General features: G+C 54.5%; 1 protein-coding gene across 1 annotated transcript in view; it reads left to right on the forward strand.

The window, feature by feature from the left end:
• TRIOBP (TRIO and F-actin binding protein) overlaps positions 1-14133 on the forward strand; it is a 21402-nt gene extending 7269 nt beyond the window's left edge. Inside the window, exons 9-21 of the mRNA XM_026868520.1 lie at positions 3640-3696; positions 4043-4111; positions 4560-4649; positions 5484-5593; positions 6042-6600; positions 7223-7333; positions 9332-9479; positions 10010-10121; positions 10615-10774; positions 11100-11213; positions 11526-11612; positions 12502-12665; positions 13338-14133. Coding sequence (XP_026724321.1) covers positions 3640-3696; positions 4043-4111; positions 4560-4649; positions 5484-5593; positions 6042-6600; positions 7223-7333; positions 9332-9479; positions 10010-10121; positions 10615-10774; positions 11100-11213; positions 11526-11612; positions 12502-12663 — 1779 coding nt within the window. The 3' untranslated portion in view covers positions 12664-12665; positions 13338-14133. The remainder of the gene's footprint in view (positions 1-3639; positions 3697-4042; positions 4112-4559; positions 4650-5483; positions 5594-6041; positions 6601-7222; positions 7334-9331; positions 9480-10009; positions 10122-10614; positions 10775-11099; positions 11214-11525; positions 11613-12501; positions 12666-13337) is intronic.
• Positions 14134-19386: the final 5253 nt, after the last annotated feature.

Raw genomic sequence — 19386 nt, forward strand, 5'->3', positions numbered from 1 at the left:
GCCTCCCTTCCCCGTCGCCACGGGCTCCCCTCCAGGGCTCCCCGTGGCTGCTCGGTAGGCGCTTCGTTAGCAGCGGGCATCAGCCCACCTAGGTAAGACACTGGTAACGCCGCGCCTAAGCGCGGACCGAGCTGAGGCCTGCCGAGCTCACCGCACCGATGACCGCAGCCCTATGTGACATCCACATCGCCCTGGGCGCGGGGAGTTCCTGCTCCCTGCGGGAACCAGATGCGGTTTCGGGGCAGGGAGCGTCCCACCCCTGGGGTGAGCCTTCCTTGGCGTGGATGTTTGCTGGCCCCAAGAAGAAGACTCTTGAGCAGAGCGGGGTAATGGAGGTGACAGGCCGGGCTGCGCCTGCTGGCGCTTCGTACGGGGGTGGTGAGAAGGGGAGAGGCTGTCGCCCACTTGCTTTTGCAGCACGTACAGATTCAGGAGCCGCATGCATGCGCCAGCCTGGGAGCGGTTGTGCTTGCACCAAGCTGAGCTGGAAGGCTTTTGCTTTATGTTTTGGCCAGGGGCCTGCGCCTTGTGGAGCAGGTTCCCTTTTTGGAGGAGAGGAGACATTGTGCTTGCTGGGAGGCTGCGAGCCCCTCACACCGTCTGTCAGAGGTGAGAGGAAGTAGCACTCCAGGAGCTGTGGTCCTGAGGAGCTTTTGGGAGTGGGAAGAGCATGGGGTGGTGCGGCAATGGCAGAGGCTGGTGGTGGAAGGAGCACACCTGACGATCCCATCTCTCCTTTTGGACTCCGAGCTTTCTCAGCCTGCCCCAGTCTCTTTTCCCCTCTCCATCCCGGCGCCTCTGTACCACTCAGGCTCCCACCCCATCCCCTTTCCTTCTTTGGTGTTTACATTCTTCAGATACTTGTAGGCTGTTATCACCTCCCTTGTAGCCCTTCTTCAGCCCCAGCAGGCAGCTGCCTCTCCTTAACTTGCTGTTGTAAGCCAGTCCTTCCAGAGGTCACCTGTGTCCCCAGCTGCTTGGGACCCCCTCTGGTGCCTCTACCTGTCCAGTTGTGGGGCTGAACATTGTAACTGGTGGGTATGGATGCAACCAGGTGAAATTGATTGCTGCTGCCACCTCCCAAGCCAAAGCCTTGCCATCCTCAGCCCTGCGCTGCACTGCATAGCTGCACATTACGCCAGGAGTGCATCCTGCTGCATCCTTGTGTCTCCGGTGGCCGGATCTTCCCAGTGGCTTGGCTTTCCTGGATGTTTACTTCTCCCACTGCTGGGTCATTTCCTGTGGATGGGAGGTTCGGTTTGAACCCTGCTCTCTTCTCTGCTAGTATCCCAAGGTCTTTATGCTGGATGAGGAAGCTGGATTTGGTAGTGGGAAGGAGTAGAAAAGTAGCCTTAAAAACTTTGTGCATAAACTGATGCCTCATCCTTCAGTACCAGCCCCTCTATGACAAGAATAGTTCAAAGCCAATTCTAGAGCTGCAGCTCCACATTTGGAGGTGGCAGGGAAAATGGGGCCAGCAGGGAAAACAGGAGCCCTGTGCAATTTGTCTGCTTGGGAGAAGCCCTCTGGGGGAATTTTCTGGCCCCAGCACTGTCAGGGGCAGCAGTTCTGGCAGGACTTTGTGCTGGATTTCCCAGCAGCATGCACCCTGTTAATGTTCATTATTTTGACACAATGCTTTGTGATGGTAAATCTTCAAGAAGAAGAGACACAGCTGATCCATACAACCACCCCAGTCAGGAGTCCTTTTGCTCCCTCTCTCCCTCCCTATATTGTTTTTCTACCTTTGCATAGCCTGCCCGGCTGTCTTCTGCCGAGTACCCGTGCATCCCGGGAGAGGGAGAGGTTGCGCTTTGACGTTTCGCCTCCTTTCCTTATACCTCCTGCCGCTCCCAGTTCAGAGCCGGAGCTGAAGTCACCGGATTGGAAGGGATAACGGGAAAAAGGGTGGAGCTGTTACCATGGGGAAAGAATTAATTTTCAGGACAGTTTTTCAGAGTGTCAGTGGGGCTGGTGGGGTGTCTGGGTCCATGGAGATGGGCATACATGCATCCCCCTCATCTCCCAGCTGCTGGTAGTACCCGTCACTGGGGGGGTGGGGTGTGTGTGTGTGAGGCATGGGAGCCCTCCCATGCCCTTATGTTCTGGTTTCTTTCTCTTTCTGGGTGGTGTGGGGCCGCCCTCGGATGTTTCTGGCCAGGCCTGAAGCTGTAGCAGTTAGTGACCCTCCCCTTGGCAGGCCTCCCCACACCTGCTTGAACCAATAGCCGAAGTGCTGGGGTGGGCCAGCACGTATTCAGCTCTTGATGCCCCATAATCTTGGGTGTAACTCAAGAGCAGCAGCTCAGGGAGTTGATAGCAGGGGAAGGCTCAGCCTGGCTGGGCAGTCAGGGAGCTGGGCTTGCAGGGCAGCTGCAGCCAGATGCTGGGCTTCTTGGCGGGGTGCAGAGTGGCCCTCGGCTTGCCAAGTCACCCCTTCTCACCAGCTCAGTCTCCAGTGGTGTTATGGCTCATGGGGGTCACTGGTGGTTTCTCTGGGGCTGCTGGCATGTCTGGTGCAGACCACTGGGAGATCCAGCTCTGGCATCATCACCTCTCCAGCACTGTTCTTGACTGGTGTGGCTTCAGAAGAAGGGGCAGATCAGCAAACTTTGGCTTCCCGGGAAGAGGAGGCGTTGGGCTGAATTATTTGGTGGTGCAACTTCTCCAGAGCCAGCAGGGTTGGGAGGAGAGACCAGCTCAAGCCTGTTTGCCTGAGGGCAAAGCCAGGGAGAGTGGTTCCCCTGAGTCAGCTCTCTGGCACTCCACCTTGGGAAGGAGATAAACTGGTTGGGATGCCGCACCAGTGGCATGAAGTCAGGAGGAGGCAGGGAGTGGGGGCAAATTTCTTTCTAGCATGGGGTGATCTCGGTGAAACTCTGTTCATCCTCATCTTTGGTAGCTGTGGCTGAGGCTGGGCAGAAGGCAGCTCTGCAGTGGAAGGGAGCAGAAGTAGCTGGGTAAGAGAGGAGCCCCCAGCATCTCAGAGAGGATTGAGTCTTGGAGAGGCTCGAGTCTCAGAGAGGATTAAGTGCTGATTGTGACTCTGATTTCATCTCTACCCTGGGACACATCGTTTAAAGGCACCATGTTTTCACAGCTGTTGAATTGCCTCCTGTACTTTTTCAGTGAGGGCCATTTCATAAAGAGCTACTCCTGTCTTTAATAAATGATTGGTGGTGAAGTAACCAGAGGTACGTAGCTCTGGGGCATGGATGGCCAAGGTTTGGACAAGGCATGCTGGTTCTTTGCAATTTGCCTCAGTCTCTGAGGCAAGCCCCATCAGTGGCAGTGGAGCACTCCCTTCTGCCCACTCCTCTTGTCCCTGCCTCCCCCTGTCTGAATAAATACCTCCGAGGCACCTTGTGGAAACCTCCCTGCTGCATATTTTCCTTTAATTTTTTTTAAACCTCTTTCCTTATCTCCTGCTTCCTCTTACATGAACAGCTGCCAGCTCCTGAGAGCTAAATCCAGTTCTCCTTTGCCACCAGGTCCTACACCCCCATGAGTTTCCTAAATGCCAGGCTATTCCCACTGTCATTCTGCCACTTGGGACTTGCCTTCTACCTCCTGGCATGAAGAGCCCTTTTGTGGCTTGCTCTGAGACAGTAACCCTCTGTTTTGTCCTTGTCTCTCCAGCCAGATCTCCTCAATTTCAAGAAGGGATGGATGTCCATCCTGGACGAGCTAGGAGAGGTAAGCTGGAGGCACAGGTCTGCTTCTTCCCCCAGCCCCTGCTGCTAGAGTGAGCAGCCAATTTCCTCCCCCCTTGCTGGCTGAGGTTGGTTCTGCCGGGAAAAGCAGTGGAAAGCCTTTGGTGGAGGTGCCTTGCTCTGTGTGTGGGCATGGAGGTTCACCCGGCACCCCTCTCCCAGCCGAGAGGTGCAAGAGGGAGCTGGAAGGGATATGGAGGAGGAGGAAGAGAAGGCTAAGAGGTCATGTCACAGAGTGTCCCTCCCTGTTCCTACACTTCCCATGGTAATGGCCTATGCATTTCCCTCCTGTCTTTAACCTTCCCTCCCCCTGCCTGATCCACCTGCAGTGGAAGAAACATTGGTTTGTGCTGACCGACTCGAGCCTGAGGTACTACCGGGACTCTAATGCAGAGGAGGTAAGCACAACCAGCCTTTCTCCAGCCCTGTCTTCCTTCCCAGCCAGGGAGGAGCACAGCCCTGGCATGACCAGCATGCTCCTGGGAGAAGTGGCAGTGTCGTGTCCTCCTGAAAGGCACCAGAGGTGGCGAGCTGTTCTTTGCCAAGGGGTTATGAAGAGGATGGGTGTCTGAAGGCGGGCTGGTGGGGTGGGGAAGCCTGGGGGGTCTGTCAGTGGTGGGAGGTGAGGAGAAGGGCTGGTCCTGTGGCTGGGCATCTCTGATGCTCTCATCCACGTTGCTGGCTGCCTCTTAGGCCACGCTATGCTGGGGAGCTGAGACTGGCTCCTGGAGACCTGTGTGATGAAGGCAGAGGTGGCCTGTGCTTTGGTTAGGGTGCCAGCAGGTGGCAGGGGCTTTTTCAAAACTGGGTTTGCACTGGTGTCCTAGTGGGTGGCTGTGCTTGCAGGTTGATGACCTCGATGGAGAAATCGACCTCCGGTCCTGCACAGATGTGACAGAGTTTGCAGTGCAGCGCAACTATGGCTTCCAAATACATGTGAGTGTCCAGCAGTGCATGAACACGGAGCAGCAGCACCAAGGGACATTGGGTGGGAATGAGTACTTCCTCCCTGTGCCAAGATGCTGAGGGGCAAGCTGTGCAAACCTTTTGTCAGGATGATGGCCCAGCAAGGCTGGTTAGTGACACATGGGTGGCAGTGCAAGTGCTGCCTGCCTGCAAAGGAAAGAGGAGGAGGAGGCTTTGCAGGGCCCGCCAAAGGCTGTGCTGGAGGTGGCCCAGGAGCCAAGCTAAATGCCAAGAGTGTTTATTTGACCTGTTGGCTAAGGCAGCTTCTCTAGAGCTACAGGGAGGGAGTGGTGAGCACTGCAGATCTCAGTGTAGCCTGGCTGACCATGCTCTGAGTAACAACCTGTACCCTGGATCCAGCCCCAGTACAATCCTGTCCTTGGCTACTTGCTGTAGCAGCAGGATGTGGCTGCTGAGGCAGCACAAAAAATGGTATTTCTGTGGGTGTGCAGTGCTGGGCATTTCATAGTCTGGGTTTCCCTGTGGCTTGCTGCTGTATCCCAGCACTGGTGCCCAGCTCCCAGCGCCTGAATGGCTGGATTGCTCTGGCTCATGCTTGGCCAAATGTGCTGGCAAAATTTCTTTTGCCTTTGTTTGGAGATGGTCTCACGGAGGATGTGTAACAGGCTTCCCCACAAAGAGCATGTCTCCCATCCCTCCACCTGGCCACAAGAGTCCTCGAGACAGCGGGTAGCCTCTCCAACACACTCCACCCTCCATGTAAGCGGGTGCCCAGGGAGCGAGTGGGAGCTGTCTGCACTTCCACCAAGCACTGACGGGTCCTCCATCACCTCCCTGTTGCAGACAAAGGATGCCATCTTCACCCTATCTGCGATGACCTCGGGCATCCGACGCAACTGGATTGAGGCCCTGAGAAAGAACGTGCGCCCAGTCAGTGCTCCGGATGTCACCAAGTAAGAGCTGCATCGTGCCGCTTCTCCTCTTTCTCCTCTTGCTGCCCCTCTCCTGTGGCAGGCAGGGACCAGAAAGGTCCCTCTGGAAATCCAGCTGCTGCCAGATCAGCCCTGCCCTCTGCTCCTCCTGAACATGGCCTGGATACACCAGCCGGTGGTAGGGTTGAGAGCTTAATGGCTCCTGCTCTTGCACCTGCTTTTTGCATTGCCACATCAGTTTAGCCCAGTTTCTCTACCAGCATGCCTGGAACTGGGGTGAATCCTCCCCACTCCATGAAGGAACCTGTTTCTCCAAGGGATGGGATGCTACAGGCCCAGCTCTGCGCTCAGGGTGGGGTTGCTTAAGGCTGAGCTGAGCAAGGGCTGAGCCTTTGGCAGTTGGCAGTGCCTCCACTGGTATCCTTTGCATATGGTACCTCTCCTTCACTATCTGACACTCTGGTTTCAGGCTCTCTGACTGTGATAAGGAGAACTCCTTCCGTAACTGTGTCCCCCAGAAGGGCTCACTCCGCACGGAGGAGCAGCAGCGGCCAGGCTCAGGCTCTGAGGGGAACTCGAAGGGTGGTCACTGGAAGGCAGATGGGCAGCGCCATGCCTTTGACTACGTGGAGCTGTCTCCCTTGCCACAGGACCCCGGGAATCAGGGGTCCCCTCAGAGGACAAGAGGGAGCTTGAGGATCTGCGACCGAACTCTCAAGCAAGAGGAGCTGGAGCGGGATCTGGCGGTCCGTTCAGAGGAGAGGCGTAAATGGTTTGAGACCCCCGATGGCAGGGTCCCAAACAGCGATGGCCCAGTGGGAGACTCTTCTCGCAAGGTGGGGGAGCAGGACCTACCCACTCCCCTGCTTTCAGAGGACCAGCGGATTCGGCTGAATGAGGAGATAGAGAAGAAGTGGCTGGAGCTGGAACGCCTGCCCTTGAAGGACTCGCGGCGGGTGCCCTTGACAGCACTGCTGAACCAGACCAAGGGAGGCCACGGAGATGCGAGTGAGGCACTGAAAAAGGAGGTAAGAGAATCCCTTCTCTCCGAAACTGGGATTCTTGTGGCCCCTTAGTGTGGTCCCTGGCAGCAGGAGACTCTGCAGAAGAGGAAGGCAGAGTTGCAGGGAGATATTATTCTTTCTGGCTCCATTTGCCACCTCTTGAGTGCATGGAAGCTTTTGCAGCTGGGTTGTGCAAGGCCAGAGACCTGCTCTCGTATTCCTGGCCACATTTTGGTCCAGGATAAGTTAGTCGGTGGCACTACTTGTGTGGAGTCTGTGTTTCCCAAGAGTACATCCTCAGCCTCTCTTCTCTGGTAGTTCCCAAGTCTGCAAGCGTTTCACCAGCCAGCTTTTGAAAGGAGCCATGCACTTCTCTGTCATCCCAGCTACACGTGCAGTGGTGGTTTCCTCCAGCACAGATCCACCTCTGGAAGTTGGGATGTCTCCTTCCCTCCTTGCTAGCGCTTCCCAGGCTGGGGCTGGCTTTGCCAGTTTGGTCCCTTGGCAGGCTGCCATTCCTGTGGGAAGCAGATGTCTCCATTGGCTGTGCATGATCCTTCCTATCCAGGGTTCAGATGTGGCATGTTGTTGGGCAGGGGCACTTTTCTACCCCTGGCTGAGCATCTCTCTGCCCTCCCTGGCGCAGGTGCAGTCACTCCGGGTGCAGCTGGAATCCTGCCAGGCCCGAAACGAGAGCCTTCGGGAGACAGTGAAATCCCAGGGAGACAGCCATGTGCCCCGGGGGTACATCTCACAGGTGAGCAGGGCATGGGACACTGGGGTCGCTCCCAATCCCAAACTGGGAAATGCTGGGACTCAGCTTATTGCTGAGCAGGTATTGCTAATCATTGGGTTGCCATGGTGACCCTAACCCTTGTAATGAATGTTAATTACATAAAGGCTGGTGCATGTTGCCTGGCCTTAAAGGGATCAGAGTATAAACAGGAAGGAGGAGAGTTAGGAGAGGGATGCAGGTTCTGTGCCTCACTTTGTGTGTGAAGGCGTGATGCTGGCCTGGGCTGGAGGGGTGAACCCAGCTCAGGAGTGGGTCAGCAGCTTTCTGCCAGGCTGCCTGCACATTCCCTGGTGGTTTGCAGCTTGCTACATATGGTTCTTGATAACAGGGACTCCCGAATCCCTTGTTAAAAGAACTCTGTCAGGCCCTGGGGATCTCCTGTCCCTGCCAGAGCCACCTGAGCCCTGAAGGTCACTTTGACAGTGCAGCCTTTTTGTTTGCTGGGGTGGCATGTGAGAAAGCCCATAAATCAGAGTTTGGTCATGCTTTCAGCCTCTCTTTTCTCTTTATTTATTTTCCCTGCCATGGACTCATCCAAAGCAAGCAGGGTCATATCCCGCAGGGATTTCCTGGGGGGAGGCTGCTGTTCCACCATGCTGTGGGGATTTCAGGATGTGCCCTACATGTTGAAAGACGCCAGGAGGGAAGGAAGTGGGGCTGGCAAAGCCTGTTGGCAGGTTGGCTGTACCTAGCCCAAATAAAGAAACCCACAAGTCCCATGGTGTCCAGCCCAGCCAGTTACCAATTGCTCTGTCATCTTGATTTAATATTTACAGCTCACAGGCCTCTTTATGGTCAAAGAAAGCAGGAGTGAAGAGGAATGGCACCTTATCTTCCTAATAACTTGGTTCAAAAGGCCAACATTTCACATCTGAGGCCAAACTTGGCTTTTCCCCAAGAGATTTATTCTCTCTGTCTGCCGAGGTTTGCAGCTGGACAGATGCATGGACAGATCACCAAAATGATCCCTCGGTTTTTCCTCTCCTTTGTTCAATCTGTGAAGCTTCCCAGCTTTCCTCATCTCAGTAGGGAGGAGTAGCCAGCAAGGACTTGTATTCCCACAATGTGTTGCAGTGCCCTTGATATCAGTCTTTGCCTTCCACTCTGGGGGAAGAAATGGGGTGGCAAGGAGCTGTTGGGGAATGTGATGTCTTTCTTCCTGTCTCTCTACTGATGTCTCAGAGGCCCTGGCTTTTTAAAATAATACTCTGGCGTGGTTTGGTGGTGAACAAATCCTTCCTGAGTGGCTTGGGGTGGTGCTGCCAGCATCTGGAGGGAGAGCAAAGGTGTAGCTCTGAGGTGGGAACTGCTTTGCTTTGCTGTAACACCAGTTAACCACAGCACTCAGCATTGAAAGAACCATCCCCTTGGTCTCAGAGTTGTCAGAAAGGAGGGCAAGCTATGTGAGGAGTATCCCTGACCATTAGGCTTTGGGGAGGGCTCTTTGGCAGCCTCCATCGGGCCACAGGGCAGTGGAGGGTGTCATTTTTCAGAAGAGGCTCAGTTTTCATTGATTCCAGGGGATGATGCTTCATTTAAAAGGCAGATACCAAGATGCAGTTCCTGCTGTTGATCTCCTCAAGCCAGGCAGTGCAACCTGGTGGAGAGTCTGGACTGGGGTGTCGGGTGCATTATTCCCAGCTCTTGGCCCAATAGGGACATTCCTCTCCTGCTGCTTCAGTTTTAAGAAGAGCAAGAGGAACGTTTCTTCCTTCACAAAGCATGAGGGGGTTGCAAGATTTGTGGCCTTGTTAAATGGTTGTGTTTGGTGGTAAACGTGCCACCTCACTTTCATAAGGAAAAGACACTCCTGGGAAGTGGTCTCACTTCTCTTGGAATGGCCCTAGACTTGGGTGAGATTTGCAAAGGCAAACATCAGCCCATTCAGGTGCCTGTCCTGGCCCAAGCCCTTCCTCCTGCCCTCCTAGTCCCTCACCCTTCCTTTCCCTGGCACCACAGGAGGCCTGCGAGCGCAGCCTGGCTGAGATGGAGTCGTCCCACCAGCAAGTGATGGAGGAGCTCCAGAGGCATCACCAGCGGGAGCTGGAGCGGCTGCGGCAGGAGAAGGAGCGGCTCCTGGCAGAGGAGGCGGCAGCAACAGCAGCAGGTAGGAGCAAACACCAAGCCATGCCTCTGCTCACGTGGGTCCTTCCCACCTCTCCCAAACGTTTCTTGCCAGAAACCGGTCATCCCAGTCACCTGGAGCCACACTGCTGACCCTACTGGTGTGAGGCTGATGTTCCTTGGGAGCATGAGTGTGGTGCTTCTTGGACCAATGCTGCTAGGGCTATTAGAGCTGGGGAGGAGGAGGTGGTAAAGATGCCATGGAAAATGGGATCTTGCCTTTGTGGATGGGTGGGAGGAGGCCAGCACCTTCTTGTAGGCAGGCAGGGCTGGCAGAGGTGACAGGGAGCTACTGTTAGTCTCCTTAGCAGCATTTGCTGCATTGGGGATGATCCTGGGACATGGAAAAGGTGGGGGATGCCCTGAGGGCAGAAGGGAAGGAGAGGGAATCTGCAAAGACAGGTCTGGAAGTCTCCAGTGGCAAGAGCTCAGGTGGTTCCCTGGCGTGGTTTCCCCAGATGTGCTGGAACTGGCACAGCCTGATCCCCCATCTCCTGTTGTCACCCTCTGCAGCCATTGAGGCACTGAAGAAAGCCCATCGAGAGGAGATGAATAAGGAGCTGGGCAGGACACGAAGCTTCCAGCAGTGCAGTTCAGTTTCAGATGCCCTCCAGAAGCAGCACCAGTAAGAAACCACCTCTCCTTCTCCCCTTGCCCGATGCTGCTGCCCTATGCCAGTGTCACCAAACCCCATCTGTGGCCATAGACCCAGCTGTCCCTCCTGCCCCCTCCCCAGCTCACCTCGCCGGGGGCGGTGGGTGCCTGGGGGTGACTGCCAGGGCTGCTGGAGCTGTAAGACAGGGAGGCTTATTCCCTGCTTGGCTGTTTTCCCTGCACCACCTCCGTTTTCCCTACAGCACCTCCTTTTTCCTATAGCTTCTTCCCTCTATTTTCTTTACAGAAAGCTCCTCCATTTCTCCTGCATGGCTTGAAGCTCCTAGTATCACCATACTCATGTGCAGGAGGGTGGGAACTGAAGCCTTGGTCCACAGGGAACAGTATTTTGTGCCAATGACTGAAGTGTGCAGAGGCTGCCTGTGGCAGGGGGGAAGGTTATGCCGGTGGCCAGGGGCTGGAAAGGGTTGTGGGGCAGCAATGAGCCAGCGTCTCTTTGGCAGGTTGGACGTGGATTCCCTGAAGCGGGAGCTGCAGGTGCTTTCTGAGCAGTATTCCCAAAAGTGCCTAGAAATTGGGGAGCTTACCCAGAAGGCAGAGGAGCGGGAGCAGACACTGCAGCGGTGTCAGCAGGAAGGGAAGGAGCTCCTCCGGAAAAACCAGGCAAGAGAAGGGCTTTCCCTGTCAGCAGAGACTGTGGAACATGTTCCTCCTTTGCACAGCACAGCCCCTCTGTTAAAACTCTCCTGCTTGTTCATATTTCTTCCCTTCTGAGATTTTATCATCAAAAAGAAAAAAGGTTAAGAGTTAGAGGCTGTGGATGGGCTTGTCTTAACTATGGTATTAAATATGGTGAGTGTATTCTGTTGGTTGTAGGTGCTGACGTTGTCTATGGACAGGGAGCAGGGCTGACATGAAGATGGAGGGGTCAGAACAGTAGAGAGGCCTGTGCCATGGCTACTCTGACATCTTTTGGTTTTGCATGCAGGAGCTGCAGAACCGCCTCTCAGATGAGATTGCGAAGCTGCGAAGCTTTATTTCCTCACGGGGCTCTGGGGACCGGTCCCCGCACACCAACGAGCGGAGCTCCTGCGAGCTGGAGGTACAGGAGTGCCCCCCAGGCTGCCCCACTGCCTCCATCCCCACCCCGTGCTGGAGGGTGTCCTCCTCGTGGTGGTTTTGGCTTGGAGCAGGTGGGAGGGGGGTGCTTGATGGAGCAGTGGGGCTGGTGCAGGAAGGAGGTGCGCAAGCTTCCCCTCTGCCACTCTCCTGGGGCGCTTGTGTCGTTTCCTGCCCCAGCCCTCCTGGCCCTTCCTTCCTTTTCCATCGCTGTGCTTGCGCAGGGGCCCTACAGCCTGTCCAACGCAATGGCTCTTGAGTCACCTCTGGTTCATCTCCTCCCTCCCTGGCCCAGGTTCTGCTGAGGGTGAAGGAGAATGAGCTCCAGTATCTAAAGAAAGAGGTGCAGTGCCTTCGGGAGGAGCTGCAGATGATGCAAAAGGTCAGTGTTTTCTGGGAGCCATTGGGAAAGCAGCAGGAAAGGGGAGGGAGCAAAGCACCAGGGTCACATGTCAGCACAGTTCAGCTGGGTTTGATGGGATGCTCAGACCAAATGCTCGTTGTTTGGCCTCTATCACTCCCGAGCACATAGCAGCTACATGCTCCAAGCTGGCATCAATTTATCTTGTACAAGGGAAATTGTCATGGAGACTTTGGTGCTGGTTTCCCCAGATATATGTTCATAAATGTGCGGACAAGCCAGGAGCACTTTTTTCCCAGGTGGGAAGCCCAGATGAAGCCTGCCAGGCACTCTGCTTCCCCAGCCACCTTCTCTTTGCCTAGTCCCCTTACTGTGTGGACATGTTTTCCTGGGCACCGTTGCTGGGTGTGCTGCTCCCTCTGCTGGCAGCAGCTCCTTTGGAGGGATTTTCAAAGACCCCTGCCGAAGGGGAACCTGAAAGAGGCTTTGAGAATCAGTGATGCTCCAGGAGTTTAGAACTTTCTCACTTGGACTTTTTGCCATATAAATGGCTGGGACCAGCCCTATTAGTGGCCTGCAACTCTGGTGGGCTTTATTTTTCCCTCACGACTGGCTCAAATGCACACAAGCCATGGTAAAGCCTCCATCACCTCCTCAGTGTGATGCTTCGGATCTCTGCTGATGCAGGACCAGCAGCTCTGTTTTCCTCCGTGGCCTGGGGTTTGGGAAGTGATATTTCCATGCTCTTCTTCTGAATGATATCTGCATGGCCTGGATTGGGATGGGCTTCAAACCTGGGGCTGGCTCTCCGCTCCTCACTTGCTGGCCCTTCTCCTGCTGGGCTCACCTTACTGCCCCCCTCCTCTGTATCAGCCCTCAAACCTGCTGATGCCCTTCCCTTCCCTGTCAGGATAAGAGATTTGCCTCAGGGAAATACCAAGATGTCTATGCAGAGCTGAATCACATCAAGGTGCGCTCGGAGCGAGAGATCGAACAGCTGAAGGAGCACCTGCGCCTGGCCATGGCTGCTCTGCAGGAGAAGGAGTCACTGTGCAACAGCGTCGGTAAATAACGGTAAGCGCCGGGGATGCTGTGAGCACCTCTGAGTGAAGGTGCCTGAGACCGACTGCCCTGCTTTGACAGGGGGATGGAAGCTGCCAGTTCCTGCTCCACTCAGTGCTGAAACTTTAGGCTTAGACTTTTCCTTCTCTGCTTCCTGCATTCTCTTGTCCTGCCCTCCTGTTTTCCCTGATGTTGTCCCGAGGTCCCCAGCCCCCTCCTCTCCATGCTGCTCTTGAAGCTCCTGAAGCCAGCACCAGGTGCTGTTTAACCATGCTGGAGGTGGGAGCCAGCCACATGCTGGCCTTTTGCTACCTCCTGTTTCTGCTGCGTTTGCCTTTGAAATAGTTTCTCTGTCGAAGCATGGAAATTTTAGGTCTGAATCAAAGCAGCCCTGACTAGACCCAGCACTCCTCCCACGCTCGCCAGGGGGCATTGCAGCTGGGGAGGGAAGCAGGGTGACTGGAATGGGGGTGTCCCCTTGTCTGAAGAGACTCTGCTTCTTGCTTGGATGCCATGGCCGTTGGGGTTAGGGTCATCCTGCTCCGCCAGCGCTTGCTGGTGGCCGCTGAGATGAGTGGGTCTGTAGAAGGGCACCAGATGCCATCTTTCCAGGGAGCAGAAGGGACGGCATTTCTGCCCTCAATGGAGTCTTTCTAAATCATTTCTGGTTTTGTCTCTCTCTAGGTCTGCTCTTCGTTGGTTTATCTGTTCTTGTTTTGTATTTGCTCCATTCCTCACTTGTGGGGAGGGGGAGGTTGAATCCCATCCATATCGCCTTGGCAAGGAATCACCCACCCCCCAACCTTCTCAATCTCCTTCCAAAGCTTTTTTGATGAACCCCTTTTGCCTGCATACCTGAGCACGTTGTTTGGACTGGCTTCTTACATGCACCTTCTTCAGGATTTTTTTTATGTGAAAATTATATTTTATAGAGGATTTTTTTCCCCCTGCAAGAAGAAGGGGAAGAGGGGAGAAAAACTTACTACATCATCAGCATTTTCTAACCTGAAAAACAGAATCTGATTTCCCACCCCAGCACCCACCCCCACCCCAGCCCCGTTGCTCACAGCCACCTTTGGCACATATTCCCTCTCTTCCAAATGTTTCCATGGCTCCCCTGGGATGTACGTCGAGGACCATGCTCCCCGCCCCGTCCCACCCCCAGGGACCTGAATAGAAGACATGCAAGTCATTGGAGGGAGCCGCTGGGACAGTCTGCCGTTGATGTGCTTGCCTGGTACTTTTAAAAGAGGAGACTTTGTCAGGAGTCCGCATGATCAAGTTCTCTCCGTGACTGTCCTTTGGCTCCTTCAAGAACCCAAATGGGCAGGAGCCCAGAGCCATGGGGCTTCTCCTTTCCAGGGAAGAGGAGCTGTGAGGCTGCTACTGCACCCACTGGAGCCAACCTCCCCCAAGGTGGCAGCTGCTGCTGCCCTGCTGCACCCTTCAACTTTTAACTTAATAAAATCTTCCCCTTTCACTGAGAAAAATGTGTTCATTGAGGGAAATGTGACCCAAACCCGGTGTAGCAGCAGTGGGGGGCCATTTTTCGAGGTTTCTATGTGATTTTGGAGCATCCTAACCTGTCTTCTCTCCCTCTGGATTTGGGGAGGTAAGGCAGCAGGAGCAATCCCAGACCCTGGCTGGAGAGTTGAGAGGAGCCCTGCAGTGCTGTTATCCAGCTCTCTGCTCCACCTTTGGGTTTGGGGGAGTAAATAAACTGCTTCACCACAGCGCTCCAAAAATCCCACATGGACCTTCAGGCCCATGGAGGAAGTGCTGAGCCTGGGCTGTGTTAGTAAATCCAGTATTAGGGGGGCAGATGGCACTGCAAATTCGTGGCAGAGTAAACAGATCCTGGAGGAGATCAGAGGGATTTCAAACGTTTTTCTTCTCCTGTTTTTGGGTGAAGCACATTGGGTTTTTGGCAGAATGGAGGACCTAGAGGGACTGCTTCTCATTCAGCCCTATCCCAATGTAAATGTCAGCTGTTGCTCCGCAGAGGCTGCTGGCAATTATGGAAGAGCCCTAACTGCAGGTTTGTGCCAGGGCTGGAGGTGCCATCTGAAGAGGGGAAGACAAAAGGGTCAAGGAGGACCCTTGGAGGTGATAGGCATCAGCTGAGAGTCTGGAGGACTGCAAGATGAGAGGATGGAAGCAGGGCATAAGGACACAGTGGCATATGCAATGGGGGGAGTTAGGGCAGCATGCCTTCATTCAGCCTGTGATAATTTTGCTGTGGTATCAGTGGCCCTGGGGCAGGGGTGTGCAGGCAAATACAGACCCACTCCTCTGTGAGTATGGCTGTGACTACTGCTTTCCTTAGGTAAGGCAAGCTGCGTTGTAAGTCATAAATTCCAGTAAAACTGGATTGCAGGCTTCTGTCATGAACGTGAGGCCCTTGGGTAACCCAGCGGATGGTGCAAGAGGCTGGGTGCTGAGCCAGGGCTTGCTCTAGCTGGTGCTTGGCCTCCTGCCTAGAAACCCTTCCCATCCCTGTTCTGTCCAAGGTCCAGGTTTTTCCTCTGCCTCCCAGCAGGACATGGCTGTTGCTATCAAGTTTGGGATGGGGTGAGCATTCACCTGGGACTGAGATGGGAAGGGAGGTGAGAGTCAGTAGAGCAGCACACTGCTTCCAGGCTCTAGGGCTTGGTCTTACCATTGGCAATTTGTAGGGACCAAGAAAGGAGGTAAAAAAGTGTGGTTCAGGACATGGTGTTGTGGACTGGGGTGTGTGTGCATAGTTTTTAGAGAAAACAACCACTGAAACAGTCTGCATGGTTGTACTTACTCCTTGGGGAGAAAACCCCCCAAAGCAGTACATTGCGGGCAAGTGGAGGGTAAGCAAGGGGTGAACTGCAGACTGCTGGTCTGTGTGGCTCGCCAACTCCTTTCCCAAGAGGTTTGGTATCTTGTGTTTGTTTGGGTTGGTTTGTTGGTGTGGTGGGGTTTTTTTCCCTTCCTGGCTGGGGGCTGCTGATCCTGATAAACATGTCACATAAGCACGGGTGAAATGTGTGGGTGCCTGACATGCAGTCAAGCCGCCCCTACTCGAGGCTTTGTGGCTGCAGATCAGCCACCAGCTGGGTAAAAGTGTCCTGTCATCCTGGGGTGATGGGGGACTGCTGCCTCCCAAAACGGCATGGTGTTAATCAGGAGACACCCATCTCTCCTGCAGCAGGGCGATACGGTTGCCCTGTTGTCTCTGCATTGCTATCTTCTGGGTGCAGGGTTGCTGGGTAGGGGGAGAGTGGTGGGGAGAGGAGGTAGCCAAAATGCCCATGGATGACAGGCACGATGGCTGGAGGGAGGCCAGCTCTCCACCACACCTTGCAAAGCCCAAAACATCCCAACACGATGCCTGTACTCCATCCCCTCACTTGCAGCTGGATTGTGGCTGCAAGAAGCATCCCAGCCTCAAACACAGGGAGAATCTGCAGCCACACAGAGCCCCAGCTGCATGAGAGCCAGCATCCCAGCTTGCATAAGGTGCTTGCCCTTAAAAACCAACTTGTAAATCTTTTAAAACAGTGGTAATCAATCCAGCAGTCAGAGTCAATACCCCTTTGCTGTTTACTGGCATGGTTAAAGCCCCCTCTGCCATCAGCGGTGGCTGGGCTGAGTGACTTTGTGCCGGGCTGACTGCACTGTGTTGCACACCAGGGGTCAGGGTGAAGCTCTGATGTCCACAGCTGGAAAATCAGGTAATTTCTCTGTTTTGCCACTAAAAAAGCACTGAAGCACTTGGATCTGAGTGCTAGTGAGGCCAAGTTCCACTGATGGGAATTTTGAGCCTCTTTGAAAATGAAAACCAGGTAAAATTGAATGTTGTTGCTGGTATGAGTTTCCAGAAGTGCCCTGGTGCACTCAGATGCCAACAAACAGCCATCCTGACCCCACAAGGCAGGGGCTGTTACCTGGCGGATCTGTAGTATGTCCACGATAGTTTGGTTTGACCACTTAAGATGAATTCCACAGCTGGAAGTGCATAAATCCCTACAGGGTCTGGTTGAATGCAGCGCACAGAGGTAGGGAAAGATAAATGGGATTATGGAGAGGATTCCTGTGCCAGGCTCTGTCCTCAGCGGGTTCACTGGAGAAGCAGTATTTCCTAATGTCTGCCACTTAATGACAGAAATGGGAAGCACTTGGAGCAGTTGGCAGCTCTCCTCAAGGAGAAAAGGGGGTGCAGGAGGTAAACCTGGGCATGGTGGCAGGTTCCTGTGGCCAAAAATAGTCACAAACCCAAGCTGGGCATGGGGGACTGGATGGCCCATGGGAATAATTTTTCCTTCTGGATGAGGCCCTCATGCTGCCTGTAGTGTGCTGGCAGTGCTGGACCCCACTTCCCAGAGGCAGCAGGGCTTGCATTGCCCGGCAGCATCTGCATTCCACCTCTAGACCCATCATCCCACCAGGGACCAGAAAACCCCTCTTGATCTTGGCCAGCTCATGTTAAGGATGCATCAGTTTTAACAGTGCAGGGTTCAAGGAGTGCTTTCCAATATCAAGTGGGGTGCTTAGGGGTTACCTTGACCAGGATCCCCTCCATGTGCAAGGCCAGCAGCAGCCTGATGAGCTGTGAGTACCCGTATGCCTTCAGTCCACCAACTCGTTTGGGGGCACAGGATTTTCCCCATGTTTTGACTAGCTAGAAATTGGAGAGCTAGACTGGATGAAAGGGTCAGAGCCCCCATGTATAGGGGGGAGGGTGTTTGCCCACTGGCAGGAGGCTGAGCAGCCCCAGTTGGCTGAAGGAGCTGCCCAGATGACTGGCTGAGATTAGATCCCTAATTTTCAGCTGGCTCAGGTCAGGTAAAGCATCTGTCCTCCTCCCGCCCTGCCTGCCCCCCTCCTTGCCTCTTCGTCACTGTGCTGCCCTGATAATGGCTGCCTGGTTTTCAAGGCTGGAGGCTCTGCGGTCCGCCTGCGGCACTGTGCCAACCCCGGTGGCTTGGGGCCGATGCTTACCGCCCCCTCCTTGTCTGCCCTCAGAGCCCGACGTACGGGCAAGCTGCTTCTGACGGTTGAAAACTTGAATGTAAATAAAAGCAGATAGTGCCTTATCTGTGCACGTTGGGGTTGCCTATGTGCAGGCAGCCAGTGACGGTTGTTTATTCCTGGCTAGGAAAAATTAGAGGTCTTTCAGCTGGTCAAAGCATTGTACAGAGGGCACCAGAGCTCACTGCCCATGCACTCCGTATGGGATGGAAAGTGATGTACTCCTTAGGTCTTAAGCAAAAAAAAACAAAACAAAAAACCAAAAACACCCAGGGGATGTGGGAGGATGGTTATTCCTCTCTGCAATTAGGAGCTCTTCTCTCTTAATAAAATCGAGTGGTTTGCAGATGCTGTAAACCTCTCCTGCTCCCCAGCTGAAGCAGGGCATGTAAAAGAGCAGCACCAGGGAGGGAGGCACGGGGGGATGCCCCCAGCAGCTGTTCCACCAGTGGGAAGGCATCAGAGGGCTGAGTGGCTCCTCTCAGGACAGGGACATGCTGCACCCTTACAGAGTATGTGTTTGTGTCAGGGAGCAGGCATCAAATATTTCTATATTTCTATTTTCTGTTATTTCTATTTCTATTGTTTATATTTATTTGTATTCATATATCTATATTTTTATGTATACTTCCATGTCCCTGGCCCATGGTTTTCATGTACCTGGGCATCCAAGCACATTGAGGTTACAGACAGGTGCTCAGTGTATTTTAGTGCCCTGATAAAGCACTGGGGGATTTGGAGGTGCTGGGGTTCACCTACAAGCACCACGGGGCATGTCGGTGGACACCAGGTGGCTGCATCTGTGTGTTTTTAAGAAATAAGGGGAGAAATATCATCTAAATCTTATAGGCAAGATGATAGTAGCTGCATTTAATCTACCAGGAACAGCCAAACACTCACCCAGCTGGGAAGGGGTGGCTGTCAGTGTTATGTGACCCCTCACAGTGTTGTGTGTGTCCCCAAAAATGGGACAGCCTGTCATTTGTGACCCCTGCCACCTCATGTGAGGGCTGAACTGATGTCCCCAAAGCACCTGGTGGGGGGCAAAGGGGGCAGAGGAGGGGGACAGAGACATTGGGCTGTGGGGTACTGCTGCTGAGCCTATTCTGAGCCCAGTGCTCCCCCTTTTCTCCTTGGTGTCCCCCGCACTGTTTCCTCTAGTGTCCCTCCCTGTCTCCCTAATGTCCTCCCCAGTTTCTTGCTGTCTCTCCTTATGTCCCCCCTCAGCATCCCTCCCTGACCACCAGCATCCCCCCTTAAATGTCCCTCCACATGTCCTGATGTTGCTCCAAGTGCCCCTGCCATGTCCCTCCTTGTCTCCCCAGTGTTCCCCCATGTCCTCTCCCAGTATCCATCCTTGTCCCCGCCCAGTGCTCCCCCCCAAGTGTCCCTCCTTATCTCCTCCATGCCCACCCCAGTGTCTCTCCTTCTTCCCACCCAGTGTCTCCACAGGTGCTCCTCATCCTGCTGTTGTCCCCTCCAGTGTCCTTCCTTGTCCCTATCCAATATCTCCCTAAATGCTCCTCCCTGTCCTCCAGTGTCCCCACGCAGTGTCCCCTCCAAGTGTTCTTCCTTGTCCCGCAGTGACTCCCCCAGTGTCCCCTGTCGGGCCGGGCCGGGGCGTGGCGGGGGACGCACGGGGACACTGCTGGCGGCAGGCGGGTGCCGCGCGCGTGCGGGGGGCAGTCCTCCCCGCGGTCCGCACCGCGCCTTTAAGGGGTTCCTGCGGCGG

The sequence above is a fragment of the Athene cunicularia genome (assembly GCF_003259725.1).
Source record: "Athene cunicularia isolate RWA chromosome 1 unlocalized genomic scaffold, athCun1 chr1_part2, whole genome shotgun sequence".
In the NCBI taxonomy this organism is placed as follows: Eukaryota; Metazoa; Chordata; class Aves; order Strigiformes; family Strigidae; genus Athene; species Athene cunicularia.